Raw genomic sequence first — 25407 nt, 5'->3', positions numbered from 1 at the left:
GGGCGGGGGGGGGGGGGGGGGGGGGGGGGGGGGGGGGGGGGGGGGGGGAGGGGGGGGGGGGGGGGGGGGGGGGGGGGGGGGGGGGGGGGGGGGGGGGGGGGGGGGGGGGGGGGGGGGGAGGGGCCAGCAGGGGAGGTGGACGCGGGCCAAGGGAGGGGAGGGGAGGGGGCGGTGGGGGAGGTGGGGCGCAGGCCGAGGGCGGGGAGGGGGCGGCGGGGGAGGTGGGCGCAGGCCGAGGGAGGGGAGGGGGCGGCAGGGGAGGTGGGGCGCGGGCCGAGGGCAGGGAGGGGGCGGCAGGGGAGGGGGGTGCGGGCCGAGGGCGGCGAGGGGGCAGCAGGGGAGGTGGGGTGCAGGCTGGGGATGGAGGGACAGCAGCAGGTTGAATTGATTGAATTGGCCTTGTCAACACTGGTTCGCCACTTGTGAAGTAACTCCCTGCTCTCCATGTGTCAGTATATAATGCCTGCATCTGTAGCTTTCACTCTATGCATCCGAAGAAGTGAGGTTTTTACTCACGAAAGCTTATGCCCAAATAAATCTGTTAGTCTTTAAGGTGCCACCAGACTCTTTGTTGTTTTTGTAGATACAGACTAACACGGCTACCCCCTGATACTTGACAGCAGGCTAGCAGTGCATTCTGGCAGGGGTCTATGCAGGGGAGGGGGAAGCTACAAAGGAAGCGTGGCACAGCTGAGGGCATATCTGCACGGGAGGGGGCCTGTTGACAGCAGAGTTGGGTCTGGTTTGGTCACTGGGGTAACTGCCTGGACTGCACTGGCATTAATCCCCACTGAGAGTGACTGGCGCACGGGAGAGGAGCGTCAGGTGCACTGTTCTCAGTGCAAATCAAAACCGTTTTCTCATGTTCTGTTGACCTGTGTGACACCTGGTGAGGGAGGAGCCGGCTCAGCTGACTGGCACTTGACAACCTTCTGTCTGTCCCTTGGAGGCTGTGCTAGAAAACAGGTACTGCATAGAATCCTTTTCAGTGACCAGTGCAATACTGATTTCTTTAATGGTGTTACTTGCAAAATAAATTACAAGGGATTTCTTCAATGAATGAAATGTGGGTCATTTTACATCTCTGCTCCTTGTCAGGAATGTCAAAAAGCCCCAGTGGGAGGTTGGTAACTATGACTGTGAAAACAGGGAATTATTAGAATCTCCCAAGTAATGGAGCAAATCCTACCCATTCTATTGACCAACTTCAGTGCCATTGCACAGGTGCAAACGAGGGGTACACTCTTGTGGTTTATTGTAGAAGCAAATGGGGCAGAAAGGGAGGAGGAGAATACTTGTGATTCCATTTGTATAGAACAAAGGCACTGAAGGCTTGTTAGTTCACAAATGAAAGAGCCAAGGAATTTTAAGGAGACAAAAGTCAATTACAATTTTATGGGCATAATCTGTCTCATCTTATAAAGATGGTCCGTGTCAGTAAGGAGAATAATGATATTCAGGGAATAGGGGAGCGTAGCTTATTAGATCTCTCCTTCTACATTATTGCTAATGTGAATACTCAGAACTGTCATCTGGAGTAATTATGGCCAGGGGCATTTATTAAAATCAGACTAGACCAAAGAGTGTATTGCAGTCCCTCTGGAAGCCTATTACATCTGTCTGTCTTGGAGACATGTACCTCACTGATGTGTCCTCTCTAATAGTGTTTGAACATTGATACTTCACCTTAACTATGTGGAAGCACTGAATAAAGGAGGGCTGGCTCCCCTCAACTCTCAGCAAAGACAAGGCAAAGGGGCTCCTCTCTGTGTGTGCCCTAGGCCTCCAGGGAGTGTCCTGCAGAAAGACCTTCCTTCTAGAATAAAGGGACTGGCAAACAAGCCCTCGCCCTCAGAATCCACTAAGCGGGACCAAATTGGTGTCCAGATGGAAGGATATTAGCTATGCTCTCTGGAGAGTAGCCCTCGCCACCCCTGACAATCCGTGCTGCATACATCTCTGTAAACATCAGAGATGCTCCCTTTGTTTTTCTGCCTTTACACTGGCTTTAGTTCCAGACTCTCACTCTGTTCCTGGCAGTAATTCGTTACGGTTTCTGTCCTGCACTAGGACCGGGTCAGTTCTACAGGCCTGGGGGACCAATATGCTTTTTATTTATTTTTAAGAGTGAATCAATTTCTAGAATAAGCATAAAGGGTGAGGCTGGGGCTCCATCTTTGTCAGGAAAGGACAGGGCAAACGTGGAGTGGCACAGCTTGAGGTCTACACATGGGACTTATTCAGGCAATACTCCCACACACTGACCTCAGTAGGAGGTTGGCCTGAGTAAGAACTGCAGGATTGAGCCCATAGGCACAGGACCAGATGCAACTCCCTATGATTTAGGGGATTTTGTTAAACCAGGATTGAATTTGAGCCACTAATTCCAAATGAGGGCCCTTTTCAGAAAGAAAACCTTCCTGGTCCTAGCTAGAGCTGGGTAAATACTGTGCCAAAGCACCCACAAGCATTCATTCAAGTAAGCCCTGTGAATATATCTGGACAGTATTCACGGCTCCTTTTACTCACTTCCTGTGAATATCTGCATGAGCAATTTGTTTGTGAACTGAGAAAGCATCACAGATGCTCGTGGGAACGTGCCTTTGCGAAAACACCTGACCGTCATCTTGAAACATTTTATGGAGTCATCCAATAATGGAGCACAAACCATACCATGTGATTCAGGCGACCAGACACATAGCACGGATAGTGAATTATAACAATTCTGGCAAATGGAGCCCATAAACTGAAGTACGTCCACATCAACAACTCACTGAACAGTGTTGACTAATGGGGAAGTAGTGTGTCCTAATGGATAAAGCGCTGGTCTGGGACTTAGGAGACCTGCATTTAGTTCCCAACTCTGTCTCTGCTGAGCTGAGTGACCTTAGGTAAAGTCACGTCCATGCTTTGTGCCTCAGTTTCCCTATCTGTAAAATGGGGATAATGATACAGACCTCCTTTGTAGAGCGCTTTGAGAGCTATGGATGAAAAGCACTGTACAAGAGCTAGGTGTTTTTATTTTTTGTTAGTATTTATATTATTAATGGATGAATTCGTAAGCGATCAGTCTGCCTACAGCTAATTTGTCAACAGAAGGAGGCTCTAAAGTCAACGAATAACCAGTTTGCTGTGAATAGTCATAGTTATGCAGATCTGTAGTAATAATCATAGATGCTTTGAAAAATGAAACAGGCAGATCCTGAACTGCTCTGCCCTGTAGGAGATGGACTCAGTGTGCAAATTGTACACCCTGCAATCTATACCTACCGAGTGTACAAAAGGTATTTTAGAGCATCTGACCATGTTAGACAGGCATGAAAATTATTCCCTGTCACGTGTGTCACTATTAGCCTTTCCCTAATGAGACCTGAGTCACAGCTGCCTCTGGCGCGCTAGGTGGGCGGTCAGAGGGAACTGATCCAACAGAGAATTGCTACAAAAATGCTGCACAAAATATTTAAACAGCTGCATAATCGGGTCAAGAAGAAGCTTCCCATGTGCTCAGAGCAGAAGTGGCAGCAGCAGGAGCTGCCATTAGCCAAGTACTGTCATATGCTGGGTTCTTTTACACAGTGCAGTCTTTCCTGGCTGAAGACTCAACCTGGCAAGAGGACGGTGCTGTCTAGCAGTTTGGAGAGGGTGTCTCTCTTCCCAGCTCTGCTGTTGACTCACCGTGTGACCTGGGGAAGATCATTCCATCTCCCTGAGCCTCCACCTCCCCATCTGTGAAATGGGGGTAATAATTCTGACACCCCCCCCCCAAAGGTTGCTGCTGCTGTTTGAGTTAGATCATGTCTGTAAATCATTTTGACAGCATCAAAGGCAGGGCACCATGCAAGGGAAAAGTATAATTCCCAGACAGGAGAAAGTGTGAGGGGTCAGCGGTGCCAAAAGCAAGAGGCAGACAAGTAATAGGGTAATTAGTATAATAGGCTTTACTGATTGTATAGAAAGCCCTTAATAATTTAGGCCCTTGAGCAATTGCCTCTCCCCCTATATCTCTCCAAGGCATCTGAAGCTTAAGGGTTCATACGAATCGGGCCTTCTTGGTGCAGGGCCCCGATCAGTCTGTCCGCTGTAATATCTAAGCTACCTGTCCCTGTGGTATCCACGGGCTGGGCAATGAGCAAAGGCAGCAGCTCAGTGCTTCCCTGCCTTTGGGCCAGCTGCAGCTGGTGGAAAACACCTCTCGCCACTGGTGCAGGCTATGCGTCCAGGAGCAGTGAGGACCCTAAGCATGGCCGCCAGGCGCTGCCCTGCCTGGATGACTGTGGGCTGGAGAGTGTCCTCAGTTCCTCCCAGTGTTTCCCTCTTTCCATCATCAGTTCTGTCTTACCTGGATCAAACCTGTACCAAATGTTTGCCATCCATCCATCCACCAACTGGTGCTCCTGGCACAGAGGAGGTGCATAGAGCTGTGTTGTCAGCATGCTCTTGATCTTGGAGTACCCACTAGCTGTCTCATATGGATGCTGGAGAGAAGGGCAGACAGCAGGGACCCCGTGTCACTCCACATGGAGGCTCTTGGTGGACATTTGTCCATCATGACTGGCCCCATCAGTACTGCGCCAGGGCCCATGAAGTGCAACAGCACCTGATCGTCAACAGCATCAATGGCTGCAGGGGGATCAAGACATAGAAGCTTGGAGGTTTGACTCTCTCTGCCATTCCCTCTGACTGAGCATATACACATGGCTGCATGCCTCCTTCCTCGCCAAGTGCAAGGCCTTTCTGTTCCTGCCAGCTGCCTCTGACCCCCTTGCGCCTTTTCTTTTAATCACCTCTGTCCTTCCTTGGATCCTTTCCTCTGTTCGCATTGTTGGGAGGTGGATTCCTCCAGGTCCCAAACCCATCTTGGTTTCATTTTAGTGTGTGTACAGCATCCCAGATACTTTTGCAAGATGGCTCCTTCATACAGTAACCAATAAATAAATGATCAGCCCCTTGTGTTGAGAAAAAAAAAAATTCATCCACCCGCTCAGAGTGAAATCTTGGGCCCAGAAGTCCATATACGTCTGTTAAGTTTCAGTACTTAGGAGAACAGTCCACATTTCTGTTTCCTCTGTACTTATTTTTAAAAAGCTACTGACAACTCATGGAATACTCACCAAAAATTCTGTCTGTAACAATCCTGCCCATGCACTGTATGCTTCCAGTGCTGCCCTCATTCTTCAACATTATGGGTATCTACATAGAGACACAATCTCAAAGAAACCTATCTTTGAGGCAGAGGATGAAATTATGGGTTTCTCCAGCTAGAGGAGGATTGAGAAAGAGTGTGTCTGTCACTTAGAGCAGTGGGCCGGGAGTCAGAGCTCCTGGGGTCTATTCCCAATCTGCCACTGACTCACTGTCTGACCTCAGGTGCAAATCTCTGTGCCTCGGGGTTTCCCCGTTTATAAAATGGGGGTGCTAATGCTAACCTATCTCACAAGGGTTAGCTAATTAACTGACATTTTTAAAGTGCAGAGATCCTTAGATGAAACACGCTCTAGAAGTCAGAGGCACTTTTCCGCACCGTTTCAAATCTACTTGGCGAGCTGGTGACCCTTTCTCACCGGGTTCTAGAAGGAGACGTGGAGGCCCTTTTGGGGTATCATTACACTGGGGAATGAGCCTCATTGCAACAGAACCTCCCTTCTTTAAAGTATTACATGTAAACTGGGAACCCTGGACAGCAGTACAGCCACTCTAAGGTAAGAGACTGTCCCGTTTGCTGTAATCTAGAGCTCACCCCAGGACTGCTAGAAACCGGCTACACAAGGGATTCGTTTGTAAACACAATATGCTTCTGCTGTTTGCCCATGTTTGGAGAGAACATGCCACTCCAGCTCACATTACGACTGGTGGCTGTTCAGATGACCTTTTGGATAGGATAAACCTACAGAAATATACAAATGCCATAAATATGTGTCACCAGCCCTAAGGACTGATCCCTTTCCTACAGGCAACTTTCTGTTGTTATAAGCCACTTGGAAATCTCCCCAAAATTTCCAGGACAATTTTCTTTGACTGTTCGGTAAGGACTCACTCTTACTAGGCAGTTGCTTTGTGTGGTTACTTAGGGCAGATTTTACTGTATGGATGTAGGCGTCAAGAGGTTAAACAGGATGGATTTGAATATGCAGATGTGTGTAGCTTTCCCGGCTGCACAAACTCTAGAATAGTGGTTCTCAGGCCGCGGGCTGCTTGCAGCCAAATCAGTACACAGCTGCGGCCCATGTGACATCATCAGGGCCATACAGCGTGGATGCAGCCCACATAACACATAGAGAGCCACATATATGCAGCCCACAATGGTAAAGAGGTTGAGAACCACTGCCCTAGAAGCTGAGAGGTCCTATCTCTTTCATGGGAAGCTGATGTGTTAGGAGGAGGGGGTCTGTCCACACAGTGGAGGTCCATGGCTAAGTAAATACTCCCAGCAGCTCATTCTGCTCTCCTCCCTCAGCGCCTGATCCTGGCTGCTTCCCAGCCCTCCCAGCAGCACCTGCACTGTTGCATGGGAGAGTTACTCCAGCTCCAGGCACAGCTACAAATAGGAGGGATGGAGATACAGTAAACCAGGGGATGCAGGGCTCCCAGCCTATTGCCAGGGGACAGCCAGGCACAAAGACCCCAGGGGTGTGAGAGCTCCTTCAGCTACTAACGCTTGGGATGCTGGTACAGGGCATTCCCTGCAGCACCTTCCAGCTGGGATCCCAGAATGTTTTGTAAACGCAGCCCCCGTGTGAGGCAGGGAAGAGTTATTCCCCTTTACAGAAGGGGAAACTGAGGCGGGGAAGGTAAATGATGCACCCAGGGTCCTGCAGGAAGCCTGGAGTCCTGACTCCCATTCCTCTGCTTCTACCCACTAGACCCCACTCCCTCTCTCTGGGGTCAGAGGAATGAAAAATTGCCATGGTGACCAGTGGCAGTGACTACCCTTTCAGGAGTCCCGGGAGGCCCTGTCACTCCATTTTCTTCCCTAAGTTCAGGCAAGGCAGCTCACTGGCAGTAATGGGGGGTGGAGCTCTGCCCTGCCCTGGGGAAGATCCAAGTCTTGCTCTCTGGGCAGAGCGAGTCTGCCAGGACCGTGAAACGCCATCTCCCCGCCCACTGTCACCTTGGCTGGGAGACTTTGACCTACTGCCCAGTCGTTAGGAAGAGCGAGTTGCTGATGCTGCTCTTTCTGTCCCTGGTGAATGACCTTCAGACTGTATGTTTTGCGCTTAGCGATAAACAGCTTGTGTGCAGAAAGCTCTGTGCAGAGCTCCCTGCAGCTCGAGGAACCTTCTTGGGGACCTGTCACTCTGCAGGTTAGTCTGGGGAATGTGTTTGTCTCTGTGGTTTATTGACCAGCTGGAGAACTGGTGAGAAAGCCATCAGGGGCAGTCTCTCCTCCTGCTGGGGACGGGCACATAGGCCCTTCTGACGCTAATTTCTGTTATCTGATCAGATCGTCAGTCACAGAAATGGAAGCAGCAGGACGCTATGCAAGGGTTTAATTCTCCATGCATGCTAGGGGGTTAGTAACAGAGTAAATTAACATTTGTTTTAAAAATATGAGGCCGATCTTCAAAAGGGTGAAGCGGCGCTCTCAGGTGTGTGTGCAGGCAAAGAGCCGCCCGAGCACACCTGAGCACTCACCTGCTCACACATCTGTGCTGGAAGGCTCACTAGCACCAGGTTGGGGAGCAGCCGCTGCTAATGGAGCTGGCCAGACAGGACCCCGCAGAGGGGTTTGTTGGCCACGATGCATTTAGCAGCAACAGCTGCTCTGGTAAGCCCGTGGGAAGAGCTGCAGCTGCATGTTGGCCATGAGAAGCAGAGGAACATTGTGCCAGTCAATAGTGAATGGACAGACGTGCACTTTAACCCTTTGATCCCTGAGCTGTCATCGATGCAGCATTTTAAGGGGAGGGTGAGGCTTAAGGCTTATACAGGGGAAGAGGCACAAATTTTAGGAATGACTGGTTTGATCCTGCCTTTCTGAGGCTGTAGTTCTGAGCGGCAGGGTATCAGTGTAGCTGTGGGAGCTTCCCCAGGGCTGGGATATGCCGGTCAGACTGCAGGTACATTAGCAGAGCTAAGTGGGGAAGTTTGCAAAGTCAGTACAATGAAACCTTTCTTCCATTTGTTGTTTCTGGCATTGGTTTTGCTGGGTAAATGTCGAATGTTTCCAGGGTTTTTTGGGTTGTCTTTCTACAAAAGAATCTGCTGTGCTAGGACAAGGATTCAGAGCCCAGCGTCGGGGTGCCAAGAGCGCTGGCATGTGGGAGCAGAGTTTAGAGAGCACGGGCGGGGAGTTGGGTTGAGCCATTCCAGAGCACAGAGAGCTCTCTTGTTAGAGGCTAGCTTGAGTGGCTGGAGGATTTGCTGGGTTTGTAAAGCAGGCTGAAGCCTTCAAGTGGGACGTGGTGAGTGTGACACACTGGCCCAGAAAGCACCAGCCCCCAGTTCTTCCCCCCTGAGGAAAGAGATGCCTGTGTGCCCAAGTCTTTGCCTGCTGCCAGAGGTCCGAGCCAGCAGTGCTATGGGAGCTGGAAGAGACAGCATCCTGGGTATTGAGATGCAAAGGAGCTCGCCAAATGCCCATTGTGCTTCAGAATTGCAATGGCCAGGGCGGTCGCAAATAGCTTTTAAAAGAGAAGCAAAGTGTGTTGACCCCGGGCAGTGTCTCAGGGCTCATCAGCCCGGTGGGGTTAGCTGGGGATGCGATCCACTCTACACAAGACCTGCAGGCTAATAGTGGGGAAAGCCTCCACAGCGCTCCCTTACCAAGCCTGGGGCATTCCTCCTCCCTTGGGCCGGAGAGGTGAGTCACCAGCTGCTTTTACCGTTGGAGAAATGAGGTTAAACATAAACCCTGAGATGTGGCTTAGTCCCTTTGCTGCTGTCCTTGCAGACTGGCTCTGTCCCATGATCTTCAGAGGACTTTCAGGACAGCCCGGCCCGTTCAGCATCCCTATAGGTGCAAACCTTCTCTGGGATGCACCAGGCCCCTTCAAGCAGCTCCCCTGGCACTCGGACTTCATTTCCTTCCTGGGCACAGTCTTGGGGGGTTGGTTTAATTTGTCTTGCCCCCGCAGGAGGGACCTGACTGCCATGCGCATAGCGGTGATTGGAGCAGGGGTGATCGGGCTGTCCACAGCCTTGTGCGTCTACGATCAGTATCACTCGGTCGTCCAGCCCCTGGAAATTGAGGTCTATGCTGACCAGTATACGCCGCTCACCACCAGCGATGGAGCAGCCGGGCTCTGGCAGCCCTACGTGGACGATAAGAGAAATACTCAAGAAACGTAAGAGAGGCGGCTTTGGCTCTCATGCTGTTGTAATATTGTTCTGTCAGTGCCCGGCACACAAGGAAGTGGGTGATACTGACCAGTGTTCAGGTGCCCCAGTGACAGCAATTAAATGATTATTACATCCCAAATCAATTCCCCTCATCATCTGCAAACCACTGTCTGCTCAGGCTGAAATGCTTTTAAAGGCAAATATGTTCTGGGTCGCTTCCAGTTCTCTTAATCAGTTGGGTCCAGTCTGCCTGGAGGGTCATTCATTTCATCTCCCTGCTATTCAGCTTGATGGCTGTTGAGCGGCCCTGACGAAACCACTGCTGTGTAATCAAGACCATCAGCTCTGCCTTCTGCAGGTGCGCTCTCTTGGCACGGTGCTGTTGAGAATCTGATATGCCCCACACAATGTGAGACACGCTTGTTACAAGACTGATCAACTGTTGGAAGGAAACCTAGCTCCTCTACATTCTGCCAGCTCTTTACTGATTGGGAGGGGCTGGCAAGCTAAGTGTGAAACCAGTCTCTGGAAAGTCTCTAAGGCCTTGGTGCGCTGGAGTTTCAGCCCCCAGCTTAGCTGCATCAATGCGGATCCTTAGTGTAGACAAGGCCATGTGCCTCATCATTGCCACTGCACTGATGGCAGCCCCCTGCAAGAAATGAGCTTGGAGGAGCTGAAAATAGAAATCCCGCCTCCCGCCAGCACTCTGCCTCGTGAATATAAGTGCTCTAAGCTCAGACATGAGCTCTGAAAGGGGCACAGTGCAGACAGATAGACAATCCCACAGCAGTTAGTTACTCAACTTGAGGTCAGGGCATTGATGGAGCAGAACTTCCTTTGTCTGGAGTGCCAATAGCCTCCCCTAGCCCCAGGTTGCCAGACTCCAGCCCATGCAGGATGCTGCTGCCCCATATACGGGAGGCATTCCTTCCCCGCCCTTCCCCGCCCCCAGTCTGACTCACTGCTCCTAAACTCCACCAGGAGCTGGGGGCAGGTTGCCAGTTGTTCTAATAAAGCCTTTTGTGGACTTGCATCTCCCACCTCCAGGGACCTTGCCTGCCTCCTACCTGTCTCCCTGCATGACTAGCACCAGCCTCTTCCCTGCCTTTACCTAACCTCACCAGCCTCAGGGCGAGAGCCTGCCTCTCTGCAGCTCCCACCACCTGCCTCCTCACTCATTTACAATCCCAGAGGAGTTCATCTCTTCCCCCCTCCCATCCCCCTGACTGGGCCTCTTCATTTCTCTCTCCCTCTGCTGTGATTTAATGACGACTCTGGAACTGTAAATCCATATTAAAGGCGTGATGATAAATAGCATGGTGTAGCCCTGCAAACCCTTACTCAGGTGAGTTGACTGCCATCAGCTGAAGAGACCTGGGAGGAAGGGTGTGCCGGTACAAGCACTGAAGCTGGGATGTTATTAGGATGCTTTCTGAAAGATAAATCCGTGTGATATTATATTTTAGGCTCTGGAACAAAGAGACATTTGATTACCTGTGTGGACACCTGAACTCACCGGAAGTAGAGGAAATGGGACTCTTCCCAATTTCTGGCTACAATCTCTTTACACAGCCAGTTCCGGTAAGCAGATACGGACGAAAGGGACCAAGGGTCAATGGCTCAAGTCTTGCTGGGCAAACTTGTGTTTTTGATTTACCGATGTATAAAGCTTTTCCAGATCTGCTGACAGTTAATTTTGTCACCAGTTTGTCTGCACTGTGCACTTGCTGGTTCTCCAGTGATATGTAAACATAAATGCTGGGCTAGCCATCATCTGGTGTAAACCAAAATAGCTCTGTTGACTTCAGTGGAGCAATGACAATTTCCACCAGCAGAGGGTCTGGCCCTCCATTCCTCTGGACTGAGCCAGTGTAGCAAAGAGACCCATGCGCTGGTGTCCCATGTCATCCTTCCCATGTTCAGTTACACGGACTCTGGGAATGTGTTATAGTGATTAAATAACGTTAACGAGCCTGGAACATTTTCCCCTCTGCAGGACCCACCTTGGAAGGACATTGTCCTGGGATTTAGGAATCTGACAGCAAAAGAGCTTGAACTCTTCCCTGGTTACAGGTATTATACAATGCATATTACCTTAGAGGAACTAGTGACATGCATAGCATTATTCATGGATAAATATACGTACACCTCCAGGAGTCCCATGCACTGCACCGTACAATAGGTATAGTATGCGAGACATAAAGACAGTGAGAAGCAGCATGATCTAGAGCAAAAAGCAGGTTACCAACACTCAGGACTCCTGGGTTCCATTCCTGCCTTTACTACTGTCCTACTATGTGACTTAATTTTTCCATGCATCACTTCCCACCCTGAGGACAGTCATACTTCCTACCTCCCAGGGATGTCATGCAGATTAATGTGACAAAGCCCTGGCTGGGATGATTTAGTTGGGGCTTGGTCCTGCTTAGAGCAGGGGGTTGCACTAGATGACCTCCTGAGGTCTCTTCCAGCCCTAATCTTCTGTGATTCTATGAACAGGTTCAGTGGATGTTGCTAGGTAAGTGCTAAGCATTATTGCCTTATTATAGAGCTGTCCGTGGACGTAAATAAGAAGTTGGAATCAGCTCAGATAAGACAGAAGAGAGGGACACATGGAGTTTTTCAGCTCCTTCCTCTGCTAAAAATATTTCAGCAGATGCCCTAAAAAGAGTAGATGTGAAAGCAATTCTGTCCCAGTAAGACTAGATCAAATGATACTGCACGTCCATTTTTCTCTTCCTCTGTTTCAGCTATGGTTGGTTTAACACGGCACTAATCTTAGAGGGCAAGAGCTATTTGCCTTGGCTTACCAAGAGGTGAGTGCCAGCCTATTATCTTTCTTCTGTTCTGCTACAGTTGGGTTGTGCCCCCATTTTTAGACTTGTGCAGTAATCTGTAGATTTAAGGGTGAATAAAAAGCAGCCTTTTTTACTCAGTTCACCCATCAGCCTACTTATAAATAATTTTGAAAATTCCATTTTCATTCAGACAAAAGGGGGAAAACACCAAATATTATTCACGAGTCTTCTTTAACACAAAGTTGCTTGATGTATTTTAGATGGTAGTACTGCCTATGGTAAATGTTGACTGACAATTTTCATTATAAGACCTTGTTTTCAGTTGCTCATAACTTTGCCAGACTTTAGCTGTTTGGGCTGATATTTTCCATGATGGCTGTCTGCCTCAGGCTGAAGATTTTGGGAAAGTTTTAGCAAAAACAGTTCAGCCATTTCCTAGGATGAAATTAGGGGAAAACATGTTGCTTTGCCTATGTTTAAAAAATCCATATGTATTAGGGATCCCTGGGGTCCAAATGATCAATTTCTTTTTCTTTTCTTTTTTTCCAGTTTGTTCCTTAAAAAAACATGAGAAAATAGTATGTGATCATGTAATTAAAGACTATATCATAATGCAGCTTCTGAGGGGCTGAATTAAGGTTGCACAGGCAATCTTAATTCTGGCATTTCCTAAGTTTGAAGTGCTTAACTTTGCAACTTTCACAGTGTTCTTTTAATGGAACTTTCTTAAAGGTCATAAGAACATAAGAGCAGCCATACTGGGTGAGACCAAAGGTCCATCTAGCCCAGTTTTCTGTCTTCCAAAAGTGGCCAATGCCAGGTGCCCCAGAGGGAATGAACAGAACACGTAACCATCAAGTGATCCATCCCCTGTCGCCCATTCCCAGCTTCTGGCAAACAGAGGCTAGGGACACCATCCCTGCCCATCCTGGCTAATAGCCATTGATGGACCTATCCTCCATGAATTTATCTAGTTCTTTTTTGAACCCTGTTAAAGTCTTGGTCTTTACAGCATTGTCTGGCAAGGAGTTCTACAGGTTGACGGTGCATTGTGTGAAAAAATACTTACTTTTGTTTGTTTTAAACCTGCTGCCTATTAATTTCATTCGGTGGCCCCTCATTCTTGTGTTATGAAAAGGAGTAAATAACACTTCCTTATTTACTTTCTCCACACCAGTCATGATTTATAGACCTCTATCATATCCCCACTTAGTCGTCTCTTTTCCAAGCTGAAAAGTTCCAGTCTTATTAATCTCTCCTCATATGGCAGTTGTTCCATACCTCTAATCATTTTTGTTCCCCTTTTTGGAACCTTTTCCAATTCCAATATATCTTTTTTGAGATGGGACGACCACATCTGCATACAGTATTCAAGATGTGGGCGTACCATGGATTTATATAGAGGCAATCTGATATTTTCTGTCTTATTATCTATCACTTTCTTAATGATTCTCAACATTCTGTTCGCCTTTTTGACTGCCACTGCACATTGAGTGGATGTTTTCAGAGAACTGTCCACAGTGACTCCAAGGTCTCTTTCTTGAGTGGTAACAGCTAATTTAGACCCCATCATTTTATATGCATAGTTGGGATTATGTTTTCCAATGTGCATTTCTTTGCATTTATCAACATTGAATTTCATCTGCCATTTTGTTGCCCAGTCACCCAGTTTTGAGAGCTCCTTTTGTAGCTCTTCGCAGTCTGCCTGGGACTTAACTATCTTGAGTAGTTTTGTATCATCTTCAGATTTTGCCACCTCACTGTTTACCCCTTTTCCAGATCACTTATGAATACATTAAACAGGACTGGTCCCAGTACAGACCCCTGGGGGACACCACTATTTACCTATCTCCATTCTGAAAATTGACCATTTACTTCTATCCTTTGTTTCCTATCTTTTAACCAGTTACCAATCCGTGAGAGAACCTTCCCTCTTATCCCATGACAGCTTACTTTGCTTAAGAGCCTTTGGTGAGGGTCTTTGTCAAAGGCTTTCTGAAAACCTAAATACACTATATCCACTGGATCCCCCTTGTCCACATGCTTGTTGACCCCTCAAAGAATTCTAGTAGATTGGTGAGGCATGATTTCCTTTAACAAAAACTATGTTGACTATTCCCCAACAAATTATGTTCATCTATGTGTCTGACAATTTTGTTCTTTACTATAGTTCAACCAGGCTTGCCGGCCTGTAATTGCTGGGGTCACCTCTGGAGCCCTTTTTAAAAATTGGGGTCACATTAGCTTTCCTCCAGTCATTTGGTACGGAAGCTGATTTAAATGACAGGTTACAGACTACAGTTAGTAGTTCTGCAATTTCACATTTGAGTTCCTTCAGAACTCTTGGATGAATCCCATCTGGTCCTGGTGACTATTACTGTTTAGTTTATCAGTTTGTTCCAAAACCTCCTCGAATGACACCTCAATCTGCGACAGTTCCTCAGATTCATGACCTAAAAAGAATGGCTCAGGTTTGGGAATCTCCCTCATATCCTCAACTGTGAAGACCGATGCAAAGAATTAATTTAGTTTCTCCGCAATGGTCTTATCGTCCTTGAGTGCTCCTTTAGCATCTCGATTGTCCAGTGGCCCCACTGGTTATTTAGCAGGCTTCCTGCTTCTGATGTACTTAAAAAAATGTTGCTATTACTTTTTCAGTCTTTGGCTAGCTGGTCTTCAAATTCTTTTTTGGCCTTCCTAATTATATTTTTACACTTCATTTGCCAGAGTTTATGCTCCTTTCTATTTTCCTCACTAGGATTTAACTTCGTATTTTGTATATGAAAAGAAATAAAATGGAGTAAGTTAGCAAGGCAAGATGCAAATGGGGCGTCATTGCAGCCCCTCTGGCTTTCCGCTACAGAAAAGGATTTTGTTTGTTTTAAAATGTGTAATTGATGAGCCATTTACAATATATGTGAAAGTCTGGAATATGCTGTATGGTTTAGCATGATCAGTATGATTGTCAATTAGTGGTGTCCCCAGTGCATTAAAGAAATGAGGTAATGACTGGAGACCATTTAAGAGCCATTGAGAAAGACTTGGGTATATGGTAGTCCAGGAAGAGTAATAACCCTTCCCTGGTGGCTGGTTTGAATTGGTCAGTTGCTGTTAGTTGTCATTAACAAATGAACTTTGTTCTTACAGGTTAAAGCAGAGAGGAGTCAAGTTTTTTCATAAGAAGGTTGAATCCTTCCATGAGGTTGGCGGGGAATTTAATTGGAGAAAATCTGCCGGGGAAGGGCTGGCTGGACATTTAGAAAGACAAGTCTGAGACTCCTAGTGTGGGGAGGCGGAGAGGGAGAGCATTTGCCTTGTGCAGAGGCAGGGCAGGGGAGACGCCACACAGCATGATTACCTTAGTAATAGCGATGAGATGCTGTGGGGAACTCTTTGCTTTTACTAGAATGCAGCAGTCAGGGCAGAGAAGCAGCCTTAACTATCCCTGGGCAGGAGCCTCTTTCAGGCAGACCCTTCGCCTTTCAATCGTTGGACTGTGCTATGTGCATTGCAAGGACGGGCTGGCACAGTACTCAGGAGAATATCAAATGAGCCGAGTGCTCTGGCTGTGCTGGGATCTCATTATCCCTTTACCTGCGGACAGGAATTCAGGCAGCGAGCATAGCCATCCTGGTGTCCCCTTCAGAGGAGACGGTGGCAGATCCTGACCTCAGGTGCACAGGTGGGATTTCAGTGGGAGCTGTGCCCGAGGATCTGAGTGCGGATTTGTCCCTCTCTGCTTTATGGACTAGCACATTAATTACTGACTGAGGGTGGGAGTTCAGGTGCTCAGCTTGACTCTGACACCTGGAAGAGAACTGCAGAACCAATGGTGGGTGCTCCCCAAGTGGGTCTTCTGCCTCCCCAGATTGCATGTCCTGCTCATGACTGTGCATCTCTCCCTTGTTAGATGGTTGCCAAGGGCGTGGATGTTATAATAAACTGCACCGGGGTCCGTGCAGGGGAACTGCAACCAGACCCAGGGTTAATGCCAGGCCGAGGACAAATCATAAAGGTGAGGATGGCACTGGGGGGAGGGGCAGGTGCCAGATTTTGTTTCTTTTGCTGGATGGTTGGACTCACTAGGCCCAGCTCATGGGATGTATGAATGTGTGTGGTCTGGTGGCCGAAGCACAGGATTAAGAGACCTGGTTCTGCTGTGGACTCACGATGCCCCCTTGGGCTGGTCCCTAAACCTCTCTTTCCCCACCTGTAACATGTGGGTGGTGGGTTTGAGGCTCAGTTGTTCATATATGTAACATGCTGTGAAATCCTTGGCCAAAGTATTGAAGGGTTATTATTATTATTCTGAAAAATACCCAGTAATACGAGGTGGGAAGCCCTTGTACTCATCTTCCCACCTACCTACCATCCATCCGCCCCCGTCTTGACGCTGCATTAGGAGAAATGCTGATGATGCAGTGTAAACATAATATAAATGTAACAAAAGAAATTGCCTGGCAGGACCCCCTGCTCCTGGTGTTTACTCATGAGTGGACATTTCTTCCTTTGTGTGTCTGGGCCAGGGCTTGACTTTCTTTGGCCAGTTCAATTTTCCACTTGGGCAAAGAAATCCCTAGATGTTCAATTCTGATATCTGTGGATCTATATTGCTCTGTTTTCTTCATCTCTTAGGTCCTGGCCCCTTGGGTGAAGCATTTTGTCCTGACTCATGATCTTGAATCTGGAATCTATAACTCACCATACATTATACCTGGGTAAGTAACAGTTAACAGACTGTCCTGGGCAGGGCCGGCTCCAAGAACCAGCGTAGGAAGCAGGTGCCTGGGGCGGCCAATGAAGAGGGGGGCGGCACGTCCGACCATTCAGCGGCAATCCAGCGGTGGGGCGTCACTCCCTCTTGGAGCAAAGGTCCTGCCGCCGAATTGCCGCCGTAGAAGATGCGGCGGTAGAGCTGCCACCGGATTGCCACCGATCGCAATTGCGATCGCGGCTTTTTTTTTTTTTTTTGCTGCTTGGGGCAGCAAAAACGCTCGAGCCAGCCCTGGTCCTGGGATCCATCAGGTATCAGTAATGTTTCTACCAATGTTATAGAACAAAGACTCTAAAATGGCTTCCCACTGACATCTATAATGCAGAAACCTTCTCAGAGGCTTGCTCTTACAGGAGCACTTTAAATATTAAACCAGGGCTAGGATTTGTACCCTGCCTGATGTTCCTTTTATTAGGTGTGTGGGAGGAGAGCAGTGGGCATGCATGGTAGGGTGACCAGATGGCCCGATTTTTGTAGGGACAGTCCCGATTTTTGGGTCTTTTTCTTATATAGGCGCCTATTACCCCCCCACAAGCGTCCCGATTTTTCACATTTGCTGTCTGGTCACACTAATGCATGGAAAAAAGCAGGACAATTCTCAGTGTCTGCACGACTCAGAGGGCTGCTTGCACAAGTTCACAGTTTACTCCCCAGGGTCTAGCAAGGGTCAGGTTTGGCTCGGGAGTTTCCTGGGCTGGTAGGAGCTGGGGACACCAAGGAGCATTCATTGCGCCTTCCCTGCTGTTTGCCAAAACCCTGCCGTCCATAGTCCTTACGTCAGCAGACCTCAGCCAGATCCTGAGACGTGCTGAGCACCATCGAAGCCAGGCACGTTTGTGTGGAGCCTGTTCTTTTTCTACACTCCATTCAGCACTTGTGCCCGGGGTCCTCGTTTTCTGTACAGCGCTTCCCATACCCATTGACATCACTGGCAGGATTGGCAGCATTCCCGCTGACTTCAGTGGGAGCAGGTTTGGGCCTTTAATTGGTTAATAAATTGACTTCCCTAGAATTTTGCATTCCAACTGCAATGGAGAAAGGTCATCCATTCCATGCCAGTCGACTTTGCAAGGTGTGAATTGCAGCTTTGGCCATTTGTTTTATCCCCAAGGGTTTCCACCACTGGCAGCCATTGGCTTAGCCTACGTAACTGGCTTCCCTGTTAACTACCAGCAGGACCAGAAATGAGCCCTTGGGAGAAACCCTGTTCGTATCATCGTCTCCACATTAGTGTGAAGTTCTGAAATCTTCACCTGATCCTGCAGTCACCACTCAGCCAAGCTGCTGAATTCAGTGACTGGCAGGCCTTGGCCGCGTTACACATCTAAAATCTTAGTTTCCTGCATGTAACCTGCACTTCCTATGTGGCTCCTGAAGTGGAGTGTTCATGTGATTTGGAAGCTAATTTCTTGAGTTTGGAAGCTGCACACAGAGAGAGAACTAAGCCTCAGGATAAACAAACACATGCTTGCTGCATGATCTCCACTTCTGCTGGAGAACAGAGACCTGGCCCAGCTTTGGGAGAGGAGCGTTTTCTTAGCTGTAACCTGAATGCTATGTTTCTGGGCACTTTGTTTTGCTCTAATATTTCAAGATTACCCATAAAACCTCTATGTAAATATGAACTTTGAACAATTGTAGCTCCCAAGTAAAGTTTTCCAAATGGTGTCTTATCACCAGCTGCAGATGTAATTCCCTCTAGTGGGTTTATTTCAGCTCTCAGCCATGATAGCTGGGGGACAAGGCAGATTTCCAAGGGAAACAGCACAGGTTTAAAAACTAAGAATAACTGCAGACTGTGGAGCTCTGAACGGCAGGTGCGGGTTCCAGGGAGGGGACACAGTTTACACCGTCGCGAAAGAACTGGGACTAAGTGCTGTCACACTGGCAAAGGGACAGAGCAGCTGGTAGGGAAGGGAGTCTGGAGGAGAACCAGGTCTGACTAACCAACATTTGAGTTAAACAGTCCTCAGTATCTGGTCCTGGTGTGGACAGTCTGGTGTCCCTTGCACCAGCTGTAGAAGCTGAGAGGGGCAGTTGCTAGTAATATGGATGGCATCCTTGTCTGTGGTACCAGAGCACTGCTGCGCCCTGGCTGTAAACCCTTTCCCTCTGCCCTTGTTCCAGGAGCGAGCTAGTGACCTTGGGAGGGATATTTCAGCTGGGAAACTGGAACGAAGAGAACAGCCCCCAGGATCACAAAACAATTTGGGAAAACTGCTGCAAGCTGCTCCCTAGTCTCCAGGTACGTTGTATTGTCTGACGCTGATAGAACAGCTGTGGCCAGAGAACGCCGATTTATGTGTTGTGACTTATGGGGATGATGTAAGTCTTAGACAACGGGCCAAAGAGAACTTCCCCCCGTAGCTCAGCAGAATCCCCTGGGAAAGTGTTCTGAAGATGAACCTCTCAGTAATGCAAGTTATCAGAGCTCCAGCTTCAGCAAACTGGATGGATTTGTTCAGGTGATCTCCCCTTATAAAGTCATGGCCATCTTACTTTCAAACTCATCAGTACAGTGTCGTCGTACCGTGGAGACCCTGGGTCAGTGTCTGATATTGCCTGAGGGCATATCATAATATTATACTTGTATACGGGATTGTACAGGATCTGAGAAGCAGGAGGCCAAAACCAAACTAACAAAAAAAACCCATGTCCCCTTTAAGAAGGCTTCCAAACCAACCCCAGCAGGTGGAGATCTTGGTTCTCTTAGTGCTCTAGGAGGCATGCAGACTTTCTCCCTTTCCCTTAAGCATCAGCTCTGGGGAGTAGCTTAACCCTGTTCTTAAGGCCCTTTCCACAGAGCCTTGAGTCAGAGCAACCAAACATATGGTCAAAACTCAAAGTCTTTAAGGCCCAGGTCAGCCCAGTAATCTGGGGCCTGCCACCCATAGCAGCCTGCAGGGCTTCTGCTCTCTCATTGCTCAGCCTCCTTTTCCTGTTTATTGAGCCCAGCCCCAGAGGCAGGACAGGTTGCTCCTTGATTGCACCCAGGCTGTCTTGGCGATCAGCTCCCGCCTGGCCCTTAAAGGGGTAATATACCCCCCTACAGGCCCCTGTCATCACAGAGCTCTGAAGCACTTCACAGGCTTAAACTGATATGCGAGGCCCATCTCTGATATTACACAATGATAGCTGTGTTACAATCCCCCATGCCCCTTTGCGGTGCTGCGTTAAGGAAAGTCTGAAGTTTAGATGTGGCAGTTTGCATCGACTGACAATAATGCTGCCAAATTACCTAGGGACAGCATGAAAAACAGCTCAGGGCACTGGCTGACTCACACAATTGGTAACAGGACCCAGAGCCTTTTGCCTCTGTGAAACTGGCTCTCACGTAGCCTAAGCTGGTCTTGATCAAATGTTATTCCTGTCGGATGGCCTTTGGCTGGACTATGTGAACTGAGTTAGCAGGTAAGATTCAGTTCTGTGCCCAGCGGCCAAGAGTCCACAAAATTCCTCATCCCAATTGGTTGTTTAATGCGGTTGTGTTATTGACATTTAACTGCTAAAACCAGTGACCTGTTGTTGTCTCCAGAAGGCAAAGATTGTGGATGAATGGAGTGGCTTCCGCCCTGTGCGCTACGCAGTTCGGTTGGAGAGAGAGGCAGTTCGTCATGGACCTTTAAAAGCAGAGGTACACAGCATTCTGTACGTAGAAATCCACTGGAGTCTGAGTAATGGCACTTGAAGCAATACGTTTTGTCAGATCAATCACGCGGCTCCTCTACCATAGAATAACCAGTTAGTGCAAAACTGATTTAGCAGCTTTCGTTTGGATGATGGTAACGAAGCATCAACATTCCACTCACATTGCTTTGTTTTCATGCAGACTATAGAGGTCAGCTCCGCTTAAAATATGCAGGGTTGTTCATATTTTTGTGTTGAATCTACTCCCTTCGTGCTGAAAGTGGGTGTGTATACTAAGGGGCTGATTTTACAAAATTGGAGCTCAAAGCCTGTGGCATTTTTGAAAGTGAGCCTTTGTCCCCCGTCAGAAACATCTGACCCTAAACCAGCTTCTCAGGGTCTCAAAGATCATTATCCATGTTACCAACTTAAACACCATGAAACGTCAGTCGTAAGAATTATCGGCCACCCTCAGATTTATTCCAATGATTCCCAGTTTAAAACACATCTAGTGGCTGAGTGGACAGGGACCCAGTTTAGTAACTTGAAATCTGGCACCGAATTGTAAAAATAAATGAATGAGAGTTGTGGTTACTTAGCACCTCTGAAATCACACCACTTTAAGGGCCTAAATGTGGAATTAAGTGTCTAATTTTGGGCACTCTAGTTTCTAAAATTTGTCCTGTGTGTTAAAAGTTCACCAGGATAACATCCCTTGAAATGTACCTGCTTATCTGCATCTTGTGATGAAGGAGCTCTAGGAATCCAAGTTTATATGTGCCATCCGTTCTCAGGGCCCTCGGTGCAGCCCCATTTTGTTTATGCCCCAATCACTCCTCAGGGATTTCATTTTAATTTCCGTTAGCAGGCCTGTACTGGGACTCTGTGATTTGATTGGGTGTGTATGTGTGCAAAGCTCTGCAGAAGAGATTAAAGCTCTAATAGAGATGGCGACTGTGAAATGTAATTAAATTTGATTAAAATATATTCAATTTAGCTGGAGATTATTCCAAGTTAGGATTCTTGGAAAGAAACCAGCCTATTAATTGAGACCCTTAGCATGGCGCAAAGCAGTGCAGTATTAAAATTAATTTATAGATCACTCTGTTCTTTTATCATCACATCCTCTCTACATCATCTTGGTAGAAGACAGACGTTTGGTTATTGATCCTGATCCTGAGTCATTCTCTTGCGGAAACGAAGTAATTGACCTTGGCAGGCACAAATAAGAAGTTGGGTATCACAGTTTGTACTTGCAGCAACACGACCGTAAGCGCCGGGGCTGCTGGTGTGATTCTAAATGGTGAAGAGCTGCACAGAAGGTAGCTGTTAAGGACCCAGTCCAGAATGGGACTCTCTCCTGTCTTCAGTAGGCTTTGGACCAGGCTCTGATTGTCTGTGGCCTAGGCTGTCGTGACTTCAACCGGGAGCTTGCTGAATAAAACCGAAAACAGAGCTACCTGTTGTGAACCACGCAAAGATCAGTTGTTTCCCTGCCCAAAGCCAGAGGCTGGCCCAGTACATGGGGAGGGAGGGAACTTGCAAGGCGTGAATTCACTGTGCATCCCAGATTTAAAGAGCAGTTGTGGTCAGGAAGGTGATTCGGACATGCGGGCTCTGGCCTGTGCAGGATCTCTCTCCAGATTAAAGACAAGGGCAGCTGCAAGCGGCTCCGTTTTATGTAAATCCGGTACAGGCCCCAGGTTCCTGGCAAACTGCCACAGTAGCTCTCAGCTGCACAAAGACATCCCTGCGCTAGGCCATAGGGCCAGCCTGCAGCATTGGGGGCTTAATCGCTTTCAGGTGATGACAGGAGAAAGAGAAAAACAACTAACCGGGATGTGTTTTTACCTAGTATCCAATTCTAGTGCATTCTGATGTAGTCCAGAGCCTGTCGTGTGCTGTCGTCCTCCAGCTGTGAAGCTCTCCTGGCCTCAGAACTGTAGCTGCTGATGGGAATCCTCTTGAACAGTTTACTATTTTGCAGGGTTACATGTGGCATTTGAACCCCAGCGTTCAGTTGCCGTGGCTTTTCCACATCCACATTTCCATCTCTTTTAGGTGATACACAACTACGGCCACGGTGGTTTCGGACTCACCATCCACTGGGGTTGTGCCATGGAGGCCGCCAGGATCTTCGGAAGGATTCTAGAAGAAAAGAAGCTGGCCCGACCACCACAGTCCCACCTTTGATTTAACAGAAATACTCTAATGATCATTCACATTTTTTCCATGGCAAATCTGCGATAGGCCCACTGCAATAGTAGAGGATGGATGGGAAGAAACTGTTGGTTGTGTGCAGCAGTCACATGTCTAACAATAACACCAGTAGCTAGGAAGTCGCAGGGCAAAGGCAGAAAGAAATAACTCAGTGATGCATGTTCTCTGTTTGATGCCCTCAGCAGCTCCAAGACTGGTCTCTAGGGTACAGTTTTTGGATTGTTACCAATTAACTCCCTGTTGCTACTGTTTGCCAGGCGGCTGGCTCATCCTTGCTCTGTTCTCCTATAAACTACACCATGGAAACATAAATCAAACCTGTGTTATTGTAGATGGTCCCTGCAGTGAAGCACCCAGACACTGCTAGGTCTCCAAAAGGGCAGATGGAGTTCAGCTAACTCTTCGCTGGCCTCTGAGATGTGTTAGCATTGCTGGACAGGACCTGAAGCTGATCCAATGTCAGCTGAGGTCTTAGCTTGCTGTTCAGCCAGCCAGCACATAGTTAGATTTGTAAGCCGTGCCCAAGAGATAAAAGCTCCTTAATGGAAAGAGGCTCTCGAACTCCTGCGGAAGTAGCAGTGGGTCTAAGATACATGCTGAAGGCAGAGTAGTTTTTCTTACATTGAAGTTGGGACTAAAGCATTTGGCTATTGTACACGTTCTACTGCTAGACACGTTGTTCCCAAAGACCGGGTTTTCAGATCATTTATATAGCAGAAAAGGGAACATCCTAAGGGAACTCAGGCTCTGTGTTTGCCAAATTCTACATATAGCAGAGATGATAGGCAGAATAGCTGCACCTGCACCTAAAATAGACGTTGGCACTTCAATCTCTCATTTCTTTTCACCTTGGTACATCACTGGAAACATTAGCTTGTGAAAAGGTCTGACTCTTGTTAAATTGCACCTGCTGTACAGATTGCACACGGGGCTGCCAGGAGGTTACAAGGCCTTGGGGTGGGGTATATCCTGTGCAGAACTAGGGCTATCATCAGCAAGGTGTTGTGCAATGAGTTGGCTTGCTCCAGCCTGGTCTCTCCTCCCTCAGTTTGGTCTGGTCAGGGTCCAGATCAGGAGGCATAAGATGCAGGAAAGGTACCTTTTGGCCACCCAGTGGTCAAGAGAAAATGCCCCCAACTCAAAAGACCAGAGAGTCCTCAAAGGAGAGCACTCTCCAAGAAGGCTGTGTCCAGCATTCAGCATCACAGTGCAAAGTCCCCTCAGAACCCAGTTCTGCTGCCTTGTCTACAAATATGGGGCCCTTCCCATCTTCAAGACTATTCCCAGTGGTTGCCATGGTAATGTGTAACCCCATTAGGAGTGTGGAGCTCTTCTCACCGTAACACTGTCAGGCTGCAGACTGCCAAGCCTAGCCCATTGGGTTTCATTCTTCACGTACATCTTCCCAGTGTGGGCCAGAGTCTCCTGAGTCACCATTTACCTCCTTTCGCTTAACAGTAGAAAATCTCAGAGCCACCAGCTCCCATCCCACCCAACACAGCTTGTTCAGGAGGCTGGTTAGGCTTGTGCCACTTGACGAATGCAGGGCCGGTTGCTTTAAAGAGGATGCACCAGAAAATTTGAAAGGCATGTGGCCACGGCCCTTTCTCCTTCTCTGCCTCTTTTAAAGGCCTGTGCATGACAGTCACATGTCCCAGGTGGTGGTGAGCAGCTGGATGTAATAAAAGATGCCTTTGATGGAACATTCCCTTTGAAGAGTGAGGAGGTCTGAACATAGGCCTGGGAGCTAGGAACTTCAGCTTTGACATTGACTCCCTCCGTTCCTCTGGACAAGTCATTTTACTTTTACGAGTGCCCCGTTTGTACAGTACGGGGTGGTTGTGAGCTATAATTCATAAGGGAGAGATTTTCAAAGGCACAAATGGACATTAAGTGCTCAGCTCCAACTGACTGTCAATCACAATCAAAAGGGTAATATCACAAGATTTAAAAAAAATGAAAAAGTTTACAACTGGTTAATGTGAATCCTAATGATCTGTGATACCACTTCCACAGAAACTATCCAATGAAACAGTCATCTGCTCAGTTTCACTTAGTGTCAATAGGAGATATTAAGGACCAGATTCTGTTCTTCCTCAGACTGGTGTAACTAACTCACTTGACTTCAGAAGAGTTACATCAATGTAAATCTGCAATAACAAATCATCATATAGCCCTAAGTAAATGTTGGGTTCATCAGAGCTTAAAGCACACGGGAGCTATTACTCTTCATTGCTTGAGATGACAAATGTGCTCCTAAATTGGCTATTAAAAAATATTAACAGAGCTGATTAGGTGTGTGATTCTATTTGCAGTCTAATGGCTTAAAGGCTAGATTCTAATATTTGTGCCTGCTAAAGGTCAGATCTAAATGTGCCCACACATGATGCTTCTCCTGTTAGTGATGGGATTGACAAGGTCGGAAGTGCTAATTTAACAGAAACACTCCAGATCTTCATTCCATGTTTCCAGTATTTTAGCTCTATCAATTTGTATCTAAAATTTGATGAATTGCCACAATTCTAGGGCCTGGACAAACAGAAAGTTCTGAAATAACGTGAAATTACCTAGTTGGCTAAATATTATTGCTAGTGGGCAAGTGACCATTAAAAACACAATCCCAGCTGGCACAATTTGGAACCTGTGTAATTGAGATAATTTGTTGATTTCAGTGTATACAAAGCATCAGTACTTAAACTCTAGGCTCTG

At 47.8% G+C, this 25407-nt stretch overlaps 1 protein-coding gene across 2 annotated transcripts; it reads left to right on the top strand.

Moving 5' to 3' along the window:
• Nucleotides 1–711: 711 nt before the first annotated feature.
• Nucleotides 712–24989, top strand: DAO (D-amino acid oxidase). 2 transcript variants are annotated; one of them, XM_034790712.1, is made up of 11 exons: nucleotides 712–966; nucleotides 9075–9284; nucleotides 10746–10860; nucleotides 11276–11352; nucleotides 12030–12095; nucleotides 15225–15279; nucleotides 15988–16092; nucleotides 16713–16795; nucleotides 18979–19096; nucleotides 20387–20485; nucleotides 22540–24989. In XM_034790712.1, exons 2-11 carry the CDS (start codon nucleotides 9091–9093, stop codon nucleotides 22669–22671), a joined length of 1044 nt encoding a protein of 347 aa, XP_034646603.1. In that variant the 5' UTR covers nucleotides 712–966; nucleotides 9075–9090; the 3' UTR covers nucleotides 22672–24989. The 2 variants fall into 2 exon arrangements, with proteins under 2 accessions (XP_034646603.1, XP_034646602.1); XM_034790711.1 differs by lacking the exon at nucleotides 712–966 and adding an exon at nucleotides 7136–7301.
• Nucleotides 24990–25407: the final 418 nt, after the last annotated feature.

This window comes from Trachemys scripta, chromosome 15, assembly GCF_013100865.1.
Source record: "Trachemys scripta elegans isolate TJP31775 chromosome 15, CAS_Tse_1.0, whole genome shotgun sequence".
Lineage (NCBI taxonomy): Eukaryota > Metazoa > Chordata > Testudines > Emydidae > Trachemys > Trachemys scripta.
Note: the sequence above shows the minus strand (reverse complement) of the source record. Positions and strands in the feature narration are given on the sequence as shown.

Coding starts and splice junctions, on each gene's coding strand:
- DAO (XM_034790712.1), top strand. CDS start 9,091: ATGCGCATAGCGGTGATTGGAGCAGGGGTGATCGGGCTGTCCACAGCC. Junction 19,097..20,386: donor AGCTGCTCCCTAGTCTCCAG/GTACGTTGTATT, acceptor TGTTGTCTCCAG/AAGGCAAAGATTGTGGATGA. Junction 20,486..22,539: donor ATGGACCTTTAAAAGCAGAG/GTACACAGCATT, acceptor CATCTCTTTTAG/GTGATACACAACTACGGCCA.